The sequence below is a fragment of the Pseudopodoces humilis genome, chromosome 18 (genome assembly GCF_049639895.1).
Source record: "Pseudopodoces humilis isolate 2021_Gansu_Grassland_sample_001 chromosome 18, ASM4963989v1, whole genome shotgun sequence".
NCBI classification, from domain to species: domain Eukaryota; kingdom Metazoa; phylum Chordata; class Aves; order Passeriformes; family Paridae; genus Pseudopodoces; species Pseudopodoces humilis.
In genome coordinates this window covers 10,331,228-10,342,444 of record NC_142217.1, presented here as the reverse complement: position 1 = coordinate 10,342,444, position 11,217 = coordinate 10,331,228, and the positions used below count along the sequence as shown (strand labels likewise).

Below are 11,217 nucleotides of genomic sequence, written 5' to 3'. Positions count from 1 at the left end.
CGACTCGTCCGCCGCCATTGCCGCGTCCCGCGCGTTGCCGCGGCAACGGCTCCGACAGCGCCTGCGCGGGGCGGGGCGGGGCGGGCGCGATCGCTTCCGGGGCGGCGGCGCGCGCTGCACGTGGCGCGAGAGGTGAGCGCGGCCCGGCATGGCCCTCACGGCACGGCCCTCATGGGATGGCCCATACGGGACGGCCCTCACGGCACGGCACCGTCCCGTCCGGTCCGCACGGCACGGCCCGCACGGGATGCGCTGGCGGCCGCGCCAGGCCGTGCAGGGAGCTGCCGCGGAGCGGGGCGGGACTCGGGCCGGTACCCCCTCCCCGCGGTGTGCAGCCGGCGATGGGCGCCGTGAGCCCCGGGGCCGGCTCAGCCCCGGCCGGGCACGGCTGAGCTGCGGCACCGCGGCCCCGGCGGGAGGCCCGGACAGACACAGACAGACAGACAGGGAGAGGGGCCGCGCTAGCCTGGGTGTTCCTTACGGGGATTTGGTAGGGTGCCTCGTTAACATCTTGTGTATTCTTGCAAACCAAGTAGGAATAATTGAGTTTCCTAGCAAGTGGGTGCTAAAGGCTTCTCTGTTGTAATCAGTTCATTGGCAAAAGTGTCCTGAGAAAAGAAACGGAGAGCAAAGATAAGAAATCACAGATAGAAGCAAATTCAAGGTAATAATTGAGGTGCCTTGAAAGGATCTTGTAATGCTGAGTGGGCAGTAAAGTGATGTGAAATTCAGTGTTAAGTAAAAAGTCACAGGTGTCTGGAAAACCACTCTAATTGTATTTGTATGTATACACATGGTTATGTTTTGCATTTCAGAAAGATATTTAGAGGGTATTTCTGTAAAAACTTTATGATCTGCTGCTGGGAAACACAGAGCCTTGCAAACTAACTCTAGGTTAAGGTACTAAACAACACGATAAAAAGAATCACCCCAGTAAACAGAATTTTCAGTATGTGTCTGTATGTCAGTATATTCTGGTTCCATCATTGAAAGCAGACTGAAATCAGAAATTGTCAGGGACAGTGGGAGATAAGGAATGGTCAGAATGAAGAAAAACCAAGTAGATTAGGACTTGCATCATTTCTTTGAAGCAGTTCACTAACATCTTGATTTCCTTTTTTAGAATGATAATAAAGCAAAAGAGAAAAGAATTTCTGGAGGAGCCTGTACAGAAAAAGAAAAAGGTGAAGACAATCATTAAAATTGAGGAAGATGTTCAAACTGTCATTAAAACTGGGGACAGTGGCCATCTCAAGAAAAAAACAAAGACAAGGAAAAAGGAGGATTTAAAAGATGAATATTTATACAAGTCGCAACCAAAGAACAGTAAGAAAAAGAAGAAGAAGAAGAAAGTTGGGTCTGAATTACTCAGAGAACCTCATTTAGAAAGCTTTGTGAATATAAAAGGTCATCTGGATTTACAACTTCAAGAAGAATCAGAGGAACAAGTTAAAATACTCAAAAAGAAGAAGAGAAATGTCCAGTGTCATTTCTCCTTGGAGAATAATGAGAGTAGTGACGTGGACCTTTCAAATCATCACAGAGATTCTACTAATAGAAGTGAATTCTCTTTTAAAAAAAAGAGGAAGAGTACTGCTTTGGATTTGGAGTTGGGTGGTGAGGTAACAAAGAAAAAAAAGAAGAAACACAGTTTTTCATTACAGGACATCCAGGACAGTGAAAAAAAGCAATCTGCCAAAGTTTGTAAAAACACCCAAAAATACATCACACAAGAAGTAGTTTTTATGGGTGAAAACTATGGCACAGGTTATGCCCAGAATGGTGGGGAGACTTGTGTGAGAAGAAAGAAGAAGGAGAAAAAGAAAGATAAGTCTGACTGGTTTTTACCACTGACAGATAATCAGGACAATGTACATCGAGGTCCTGGTAGCCCCATTGCATTAAGTGACTTCAGAAAAAGGAAGAAACATAATTCCTGGGAATTTACATTGACAAACAGAGAGGAAGGGGACAAAATTAATAACTTTGGGTATATCAAAGAGAGGAAGAAGAAGAGGAAGAGAAAAGATACTTCTTCCTCAACCTGTGAAGAAGATAAGCCAGACTGCAGTCAAGGCATTCCTGATAGACATCTCCCAGCACAGCAAGAAGTTGAGCTTGAGGAAGAAGAGCTGTCTGGAAAGAGACACAGGAAGAATTTCAAGGGTAATAACGAAGTCAGTAAGAAGAAAAAGAAGAAGATGAAGAAAAAGGAGGAGGAAACAACATATTCAGAAGTTTATTTGAACAATGGCAGTGCCTCCAAAAGTCAAAAAATGCAACTAGAAAGCAATAAAAAGAACAAAGAGAGTGAAGTGGAGCGAGCTCAGTGTGTTACAGGGGATGCTGTAGATGGGGCATTATGCAATAGTAATCCTGTGCTGTGTGACAGAAAAAGGAAAAAACCAAAAAAAGTACCACCACAGGACTTAGCTGAGGAACCAGGTTCAAAAGCAGATACAAAAAAGATGACAGAATCAGCATGGAGTGAGTCACTGGTAAGTGCAGAGAGGAGGGCAGCTTTGCACCCTCCTGCTAAGGAATTGAAAGCCTTTTGGGCGTTTTCTTGCTGTGCAGGCTGCTCTGCCTGTTCCTAACATTGAGGTCAGTGAGGGCCCCCACTGGGTGTTGGGAAGCAGGATCAGCTGATGGATTTCAGCATGTCATAGTTCACAGACCACAGAATATTCTGGGCTGGAAGGGACCCACAAGGATCATCAAATCCAGCTGTTAATTGTAGGGCCCACACAGGGATCAAACGCACAGCCTGGGCTCTGCAGCACCCTGCTCCAGCTGAGCTGATCCTGTACAGGGGAAGCACTGATGCCTGCTGCAGTCACCACCTGGTGTTTCACTTAGGAAAATGTAAATATTACAACTAGCAGCAAGTATTGGCCCAAAAAGAAAGTGGGTTTGTACAGTCATAAATGTTCTGTTGCTCTTAGCAAAGTGGCAGCACTCTTCATAAAACAGGAGTTTAATACCATGTGATTTACCCTGAGCAGGTGGTAATTGTGGCAGCACGAGTTCATCTAACTGTCTGTTAGATTTTCCTCAGGCTTTGCTGCTGTCAGTGCTGGAATTATGTAATGTTAGAAACAAAGGGGAAAGTTAGCCAAAAACTGTTGAATACTTCTGACAAAACTTCAGAGAAAATCCTAGGAATCCTAAGTGTAGGCTGGGCCAAGAGCATTGAAATACAAATTCTGATAGAAAAATACTACAGGACCTAAACACAGTTTTAATTAAAACAATAAATCTATGCAAGAAAATAAATAGATTTAAGAATTGTGTAAATTGTAACTGAGAGTAGCTGGGACTGTATCCTGACTGACTGGCAAAGGAAATCCCATCCCAGAGTCTTGCTGTACTTGCTGTTTCTGAGGTAAAATGAACATGGGGAGGAACTGATGAAATACTTGAAATACCGATAGTTTTTCTTTATCTGATCAAAGTCATGTTTTAAAGCTAAGGGTGCCAAAAGTTAGTACCTACATGCCCAACTTCTGTTATCTTTGGGAATTGAGCTGTGAGATGCTCAGAAAACCAATAGGTATATATGTGTATTTTTAACTGCTTAAACTTTGAAAACAGCACACTGCAAGTCACTAGAAAGTTGTTTTTATTTCTGTAGGTAATGGGAAGCTGCACTCCACTTGCTTTTTGTCAAGAATTTTGAATGCTTGGCGTATTTAAATGTCAAGCACTAGGTAAGAAGGTATCACTGAAGATATTTGTAAGCTAGGGGTATAGCAGACCATAATGTGAGCTGCTTCTCAAGCTCACTTGATGGTGTGCTTTGCTTTGTCATGCACTCAGAGGCAGTTCTGTGGAAACCTGGCAGCTGTCTGGTGTCTAGTGCTAATAATTAAATATAGATTCATGTGGAGACCCAGATACAGGCTTTTTTTCACAGGTTGTGAGGGGAGTGTGTGTGCTAACCAGTCATGAGGTGAGCAGATGTTCAGAGCTTTCAAGTTGGATTTCTCCTTTTGACCTTTCAAAAGGACAGGGTGGTTTTATTGCTGGATATATTTTCTAATTAAATTGACGTTGCCTTTTTGAGATTGTTGGACATTATTTGGATTTTGCAGCTGCTTACATTGTGTAGAGGCAAAATAAACCCTACAAAGACATGTAAACTTTCATGATCAGTTAATATGGAAACCACAGCAAATACCTTGCAAACTGTTGAGACGAAGGCAGTAGGGTGATGCATGTTCCTCTTTCCCATAGGCAGCTCCTTTAACAATAAAAAACTACTCAAAAGAAAATCTGAAGGTTGAGAAGTCTGGGTTAATCACTTCTAGAGAGTTCTAGTTCCTGCCAGGCCTAAAGACACTGCACTAATAAATGGCTGATAACGTGGTCTTGCATTTAACTGTGCCATAGTCCTGAAATGTTTTAATCTACAGCGTGTCTCATGCTCTGCATGCCTTGAAAAATCCTCTGTTGGGCTTGCCCTGCAAGTAAAAGAGCAAATTTTAAAGACAATGATTAAGTGGGTATCACTTAATATCAGTAAGTGGTGTTTTTCTCATTGGATGCCAATGCAGCCAACTCAGGCAATGTGAGGAGGAGTGAGGACTCAAGCTTACTGCTTTGATGTTGTTTGCCAGCAGACAGCATAACCCTACCACATGTGAATGTGCTCCTTTTCCATGGAGTTGGAGGAAGCTTGGCACACCTCCATGGGGGTAGTTTTTTCCACTCAGTAGCCCTCAGCAGGTCAGCACCGAGCTGGGAATTAGAGATGGGGGTGCTCGCTCCTTCTGGCTAAAAAGAAAAAAAAAATACGCTGCAGTTGTTTGCAGAATCCTGTCAGGACAGTTTTCCTGCTTGTTTTAATAGATCTGAAAAGACAGTACCAGGCCATCTAGAAGTAAATTGGGGGTTGTTTTTGGTTCCTTCTTTTCATCCAAGAGCACGAGCTCTGCTTCCTGCAGACACTATTCTCGCATTTTTAATGGTGCATGTACTGGTGTGTGTGTGAAAGCAGTGTACAAAAGGTAGCTTTGGAAAATGATGTAAATCATTGATGGCTTTTAGTGTAACTAAAGCCTCAAAAAAGTAACAGCAGGTTCTGCTGACAGAAGTATGTTACAAATCTTTTCTTTGTCGTTTTCCCTGGCTGTTTCATGCTTGGTTTATTATGTTGGCTGTATCAATAGATCTTCCCTTTGGCCACTTCTTCCAGGCTGGTCTAAAGCTTATGGCTCTCATTTACTACTAGCCTGGACTTATTACTTACCCTGTTACACTGGATGCCCAAAAAGCTTCTCCTAATCACAAATTTGGAAAAGAAAGGTAGGGGAGAGTTGTTTAGGCACGTCAGTCGCTGGGAGCAAAAGCTGCAGGAGGGCTGCGCTTTGTGGAAGTGTGATCAGGATCTGGTTGGGTGGGGACTCTAGCCAGATTTACCTCCTGCCATCCAGCCCATCCATTCCTTCTGGAGCTGCTCTGTCTCTTCCATCAGCTCCCTGTTCCTTGCTCTCAAGTGTGGAATAATGTGCTGTTTGCTGCCATTGCAGGAGACAGTTCACGTATGTGTCCTGCCTCTCCCTGTGCTCCTTCCAGCCTGGGAGCTCCCTGGGGACCATCATCCACAGGGAGCACAGTGCAGCTGCCTCTTGATTGTTTTTTGTTTATTTGTTTCAGAGAGACCTTTCTTTCTTTTACCTCCAATTTCTAAATTTTTTTTAACTTTCATTCTCTCTGTGCCTTTCTTCAAGTATAAATTTAAGCTTTTACAAAATGGTTTAATTTGAAATTACTCTGCCTGCAAACATTACTGTGCGTGCCAGTATTGTTGGCAGGTCCCTTTTAATGTGTAAATCTAAAAAGCATTTATCTTGATTAAAAGAAAAAAAATCTCTGAGTATTTTCCATAGAAATACACAGATTTAATTGGCATTTTCATCTTAGATCTGACTATCCTTGACCCAGAATAGTACTACTGATTGCTCAGTGTTTTAACTACTTTTGTGGTAAGAGCTGTGTAAATTCTAATTAACCAGAATGGATAAAAATAATCATACAAGCTTTTTCCTGTTTTACAGGAACATCTAGATGGAGTAATTATTGTGCGGGAAAAGAAAGGAAACTGTGATGAAGTTAGCATAGACAAGGTATGCTTTGTCCTAACTCTGGGTAAGATCTAAAGCAGGTCAGCATTTAATGCATAGGAATTGATACAAAAATGCTTTGTTGCTTATCTGGGCTTAGATTTCCCTAAATAAAGCTCTGCTTAAAATATGCTTTACGTGTGGGTTAAGTTAAAATGTACAGCTCCAGTCAATGTGTGAACTAAGAAACTGATTAAGTTAAATACAGATTTCTTTGCCTCTCATCAACGTTGGCAGTTTCAGTGTAGCTGTTGCTTGCAGTTAGAAAATTAGACTTACCTGATACCTGATACAGCAAAACACTCATTTAACATACACTAAAAAATTACTGTTCTCATGTTAAGTGTGTGAAAGCATCCCAAGCAACTTTTAATTATCCTTGCAAAATTCTGAAGATAACTAATTATTTTATTTTTCTCTTATTATTTCATTGTGAAGTAATTGTCATTTTTCTGCACACTAGGTGAGGCGGCGGGCCCTGCAAGAAGAAATCGATAGAGAATCTGGCAAAATTAAGGCTTTCAGTTCCAAAGTGGGACAGGTAATGTATGAGTTTAGACCTCAACCTGATGGAAATATTGTGTCCCAGGGCAAGTTCCTGTACAAAACACTGTGCTCTTTTTTGTATGTGGCTCAGGTACAGCAGCACTCCTGACTGCAGATTTCAGGTCACGCTGTAGAACAAGTTGGTACAATGCCAGAGTCTGAGAGCAGTGAACTCCTTGGCATTGAACAGTGCTCTAATTCCCATCACCAATCCTCAAAAGCAATATTTTCTCTGGAAAAGGAGCCATCAAAAATTGCTACAGAAGCATTTTCTGCTCACTGTGAAATTCAACTAATTTTTGGGCTATGGATGCAGCAGTCAGTGAAGTGTATGTGATTTTTGGCCTACAAGACTTTGCACACATTCAGCAACAGGGACACACCTGGAAAGGCAAGACAGTCCTGTCATGGCTTCTGCATCTTTCATCCACCTCTTGGGAAGACAATTCCTGATTCTTTGCTTTTGCATCCTTCTCAGCCTGGCTCCTGACAGATTCACAGTAAGGTAGTGGAAATTTGCAGTAGTGCTTAGCCAGGGGTAAGAAGATTGAGGTGGAAAGCTTTGCTAGTAATTCAGGCTTCTGTTGTTTTGCAGGACTGCCAGAATGCCTAGAAAGCTGGAATATGCCTCAAACAAATGCCAGAAACAACTTGTGTAGATGTAACATAGTGGGAGGGAGTCTGTGTATCTCTGGAACTGAAACTGTCTAATAGTCTCTGAAGTCATTGAGAAAAATGACATCCTTGGCAGGAGATCTCAGTTCCTTGGCACTGATCTGTCTCTGTTTAGTAGTATGCAGAAGAATAGAAGCTGTGAAAACTAATTCATCAGCTCCACAAAGGGTGAGCTGGAAATGCTTCAGCAAAAGCTGTGTGTAGTGCCTGCCAGCAGCTCACTTAAAAACAGAGTTTTGACAAGCCATAATTATATTTGCATCTGTGCAGCTGTCCCATTGCAAAAGGAGGACTTTATTTATCTGTCGTGTGTGTATCTGGATATGTGCATGTATCTGTGTCACAGACTGGGCTTGTACAGCAACTTGCCTTTGCACAAGGTCAAAAGGCTGAAGTATTATGGGTAGCTTTCTTTCAATACCAGGTATTCTGGCCTGTGAGAGTGAATGATACTCCAGCCTTGCATTTTTTTTACCTTAAAATCCCCTGCTGTAGCTTTCCTGAAATTGTGTAGCATGCTGTGTGTCATGTTGGCTGTCTACTGGAGAATGACTGTTTCATGCAAGCTGCAACTGTTCTGTTGGAAGGATTTCAGGCTGATACAAACATACCACTGAATTCACTTTTTTTTCCCTTTGATGTAGCCAGCTTAGTCTATTTAATTAAAAATTAGACATTCTGCCATCTAGTATCATGTCCAGTTTTAAAGAAAAAGTTCTGAGTAGAAATCCTGCCGAAAATATTTATAAATGACTGCATATCTAAAGCTCAGAAGTCAAATACAACCTTTAATAATGAAGCCTGTTCTTAGGTAACACAGAAGTTCATGAACTTTGTAAATCCTGTGGTGTATCTGGGGTTTTCCACAACAGCTGAAATCTCATTTTAGTTTGACATCCTCAGAAATGAGCCAGAATTTGCAGACAGAAGAAGAATCCTGAAGGGGCAAACTAGTTAAAAGAGTACAGTTAAATACAAATACTGTAAATACAAAGAGCACAGCAAACTGCAAGGGAAGGGAGGTTTAGGAGAACTAGACTTAGTCCTGTTGGGTAAGTCCTCTGGTTTTGCACCCTTGCAATATTAGTTGTAATTAGTGGGATGAGAATGCAAATTTTACTTAAAGCCAAATTGAACAGTGTCTGCAACTAACAAAAGCAGCTCCCTAACTAGGCAGTGGGAAAATGAAAAGGTAACCCTACAAAGTGACAGTGAAAAAGGATTAAGTCTGACAGTTTTCTTGGAATAAGAGATGCTATGTGGCTCTTGGAGCTGGGTGAAGAGAGAGCAGAAAGCCAAGATTCCCAAAGCCAGAAGGAAAGGAGATTCTCAAAGCACATTAACCCCTGTCTCCAGGTCAAATGGCCTGAAATGCTCATGAAGGGGCTGTCAGGCAGAGTTAGGTCAGTCTTCTACCACATCCCTCAAGAGGTACTGCCCATGGAATAACAGCTTCCCAGCTCTGTCACCCTGTCAGGCTTTTGTAGCTGGTTCTGTTCTCATGGTACACAGACAGAAATTGTCTTCCTTGGTCTTGGTATTTCTTAATTTTAGTGTTAACTTTGTTTTGCCTCACAGAATACGAAGCTTGGACAGTGGAGTACAGCTACTTTTAAGAGTTCTGAGGAACAAACAAAGTTTTTTAGACTGATGGGCGGCTTTAAAAAGGGTTCTGTGCCTACTCAAAATCCCTCAGCAATTCCAAACAAACCAAACATGGCTCTGAACAAGGAGGGGGAGGAGAAGTTACAGCAGGCTCTGAAGATGGAATTTGATAAAGCAATGGACTTGAAGCAACACAGAGGAATTGGTCTTGGATTTCAGCCTACTGCCAACAAAAAAGTATATATAGACAAATATGCATCTAGATCTATAAAATTTGAAGATTAAAACTCAGAAAAGAGTGAAATTTCCTTTTACCTTCCTCATCTTTTTATTTGAAATAAGATAACAAAATGCTGAAGAATGTTTATGAGGTACTTGAAATACAAGTTTTCAACTGCATATACCAATGGAGCTGGGTCCTCACTTCATCCAAACAGTTTTTCAAACCTTTATTGTCATTGTTCTGCAAGGCAAGAGACAGCCTCTTGCAAAGACTGAAGATGCGTGCCATGCCTGCAATTAATTGAAATTCAGTGAATTTTTTTTTTAAATGTTGATTTAATAAACTTTCCTTATATCTTAAGTTATTCAAAATTATTTTATTGTTCTGTAAAATCTTCAAGTTTTTTACACTCAGTGGTACAAAATGATGGTGCTTTACTTTGAAGACACACAAGTGGTGTGCCCTCAAATTTGATGAAGGCAGACTTTTAAATCAGAAAGTAACAACAGAACTACATTTCTTCAAGACAGCCTCACTTTCCACAATAGTCTTCTGCAATGGACTGCTCTACCTGAAAGCATCTGCCTCCAGCAGAAAACACAATTAACAAAACAGCACTGGGTTCTGATGCATTTTGGGCAACTTTTGAGAGGAAGTGAAAATTATGCTGATTCCATCTTAAGGGGTTGCCACGAATCCCTTCCCATATCTGGGAAGAGGGAGCTGTTTCTGCATGGCCTAAACTTGTCTTTGAGAAAACCATCTCCTTTCAAGTGCCATTTAAAACCACCCCTACCACAATGTGAGGCTGTTTGGCATCAGTGCTCTCAGTGTTCAGCACCAGCTTCCATCAGCCTTTCTAGCTTTTGGCTCTTGTTTTACTAAAATTCAGGTAGTCGAGGTTCTGTTTTCTGGTTTGAAACAAATTCTGAATTCAAGCCCTGAGCTACTTGCCTGGCCAGAAAAAAATAGCCAAAAAGCCACTATGCAAAAGTAGCAATAGATATTGGGTCTCAACATGGTTCCTTACCATGGGGTAGAAGTGGTTTGAGTGAAATTTTATTAGAAATAATAACAATGCATGTAACTAAGTTCCACAAGGGTAAGGTGATGGATTTGTATACACAAAGAAACTCCCCTAGAACACACAAATGAGCTGCAAATTCTTTTATTCAGTGATAGCGTACTTTGCAAATACAGGACTTTGCATAATTTCCATTTTCCTTTGCAGCACTTAAAGATTCCTTCCATTTTACAAAACACCACTGGACTAAAATGAAAACATAAACATGTCTGTGAAAATGTATTGTAGAAATTAGAACAGTAACACTTCAGCCATTTTTCTCTGTTACTGGAACCAGCCAGACAAATGCTGGCAGCATCCCAAAGCAGAGACACAACTTTGTATGACTATTATCTTGAAATGCTGCTTTCTGCAGAGGAGAAAGACTGTTCTCCAAGAGGGATCAAGTTTTGAGGCTGTGAACTCATTAGTACAGATCATCTTCCTTTTTTGTTAAAATTATAACATATTAGATCTCAAAATGCTTTTGCAACCACAGAGGTTCAAAATACTGTTTAGTGAATGTAAATCAGCATTTAAAATAACAATGCTATGGTAAAACTGGATACAGAAACTCAGGTTAAATTATTGCACTCAGAACAGTTTTACCTTTACTATGCCCAAGTAAATGTGTCTCATTAAGGAAAGTAAAAATACACTGAACTCCTGCAGTCAGAATGTAGATCAGTGATTTTTGGCCTGGGTTCCATGCTCCCTTGTGCAGGTGACTCCTTGGAAGAGGCACTTGTCAGGTCCTGGACTGCAGAGGAAGCCGAAGGGCCAAGTCTGTGAAATGACTCATTTCAGGTTGTTTGCTCCGCCTCTTGATGTATTCTAGGGTTTTCACCTAGGTTTGGAAAGAAAGGTATTTGGAGATTCTCAATGTTTTTTCTCATTTCATAGCCATCAGTTCATCGTTGTGAAGGTGTTTTAACCAATCTCAGGATTTTCCCTAAATTTCACTGGCTTTGTGAGCACTT

At 41.5% G+C, this 11,217-nt stretch overlaps 2 protein-coding genes across 4 annotated transcripts in view; one reads left to right on the top strand and one right to left on the bottom strand.

Annotated features, from left to right (window-relative positions):
• The first annotated feature begins 89 nt into the window (after window positions 1-89).
• KNOP1 (lysine rich nucleolar protein 1) lies at window positions 90-10,213 on the top strand. 3 transcript variants are annotated; one of them, XM_088063955.1, is made up of 5 exons: window positions 90-132; window positions 1,124-2,498; window positions 6,060-6,128; window positions 6,589-6,666; window positions 6,763-8,916. In XM_088063955.1, exons 2-5 carry the CDS (start codon window positions 1,125-1,127, stop codon window positions 6,778-6,780), a joined length of 1,539 nt encoding a protein of 512 aa, XP_087920081.1. In that variant the 5' UTR covers window positions 90-132; window position 1,124; the 3' UTR covers window positions 6,781-8,916. The 3 variants fall into 3 exon arrangements, with proteins under 3 accessions (XP_087920081.1, XP_087920082.1, XP_087920080.1); XM_088063956.1 differs by lacking the exon at window positions 6,763-8,916 and adding an exon at window positions 8,925-10,213 and having other exon boundaries at window positions 92-132; XM_088063954.1 differs by lacking the exons at window positions 90-132; window positions 6,763-8,916 and adding exons at window positions 311-490; window positions 8,925-10,213.
• Window positions 10,214-10,326: 113 nt separating this feature from the next.
• The window catches only part of VPS35L (VPS35 endosomal protein sorting factor like), a 46,175-nt gene continuing 45,284 nt past the window's right edge, over window positions 10,327-11,217 (bottom strand). The window contains exon 31 of the mRNA XM_005522927.3: window positions 10,327-11,084. Coding sequence (XP_005522984.1) covers window positions 10,986-11,084 — 99 coding nt within the window. The 3' untranslated portion in view covers window positions 10,327-10,985. The remainder of the gene's footprint in view (window positions 11,085-11,217) is intronic.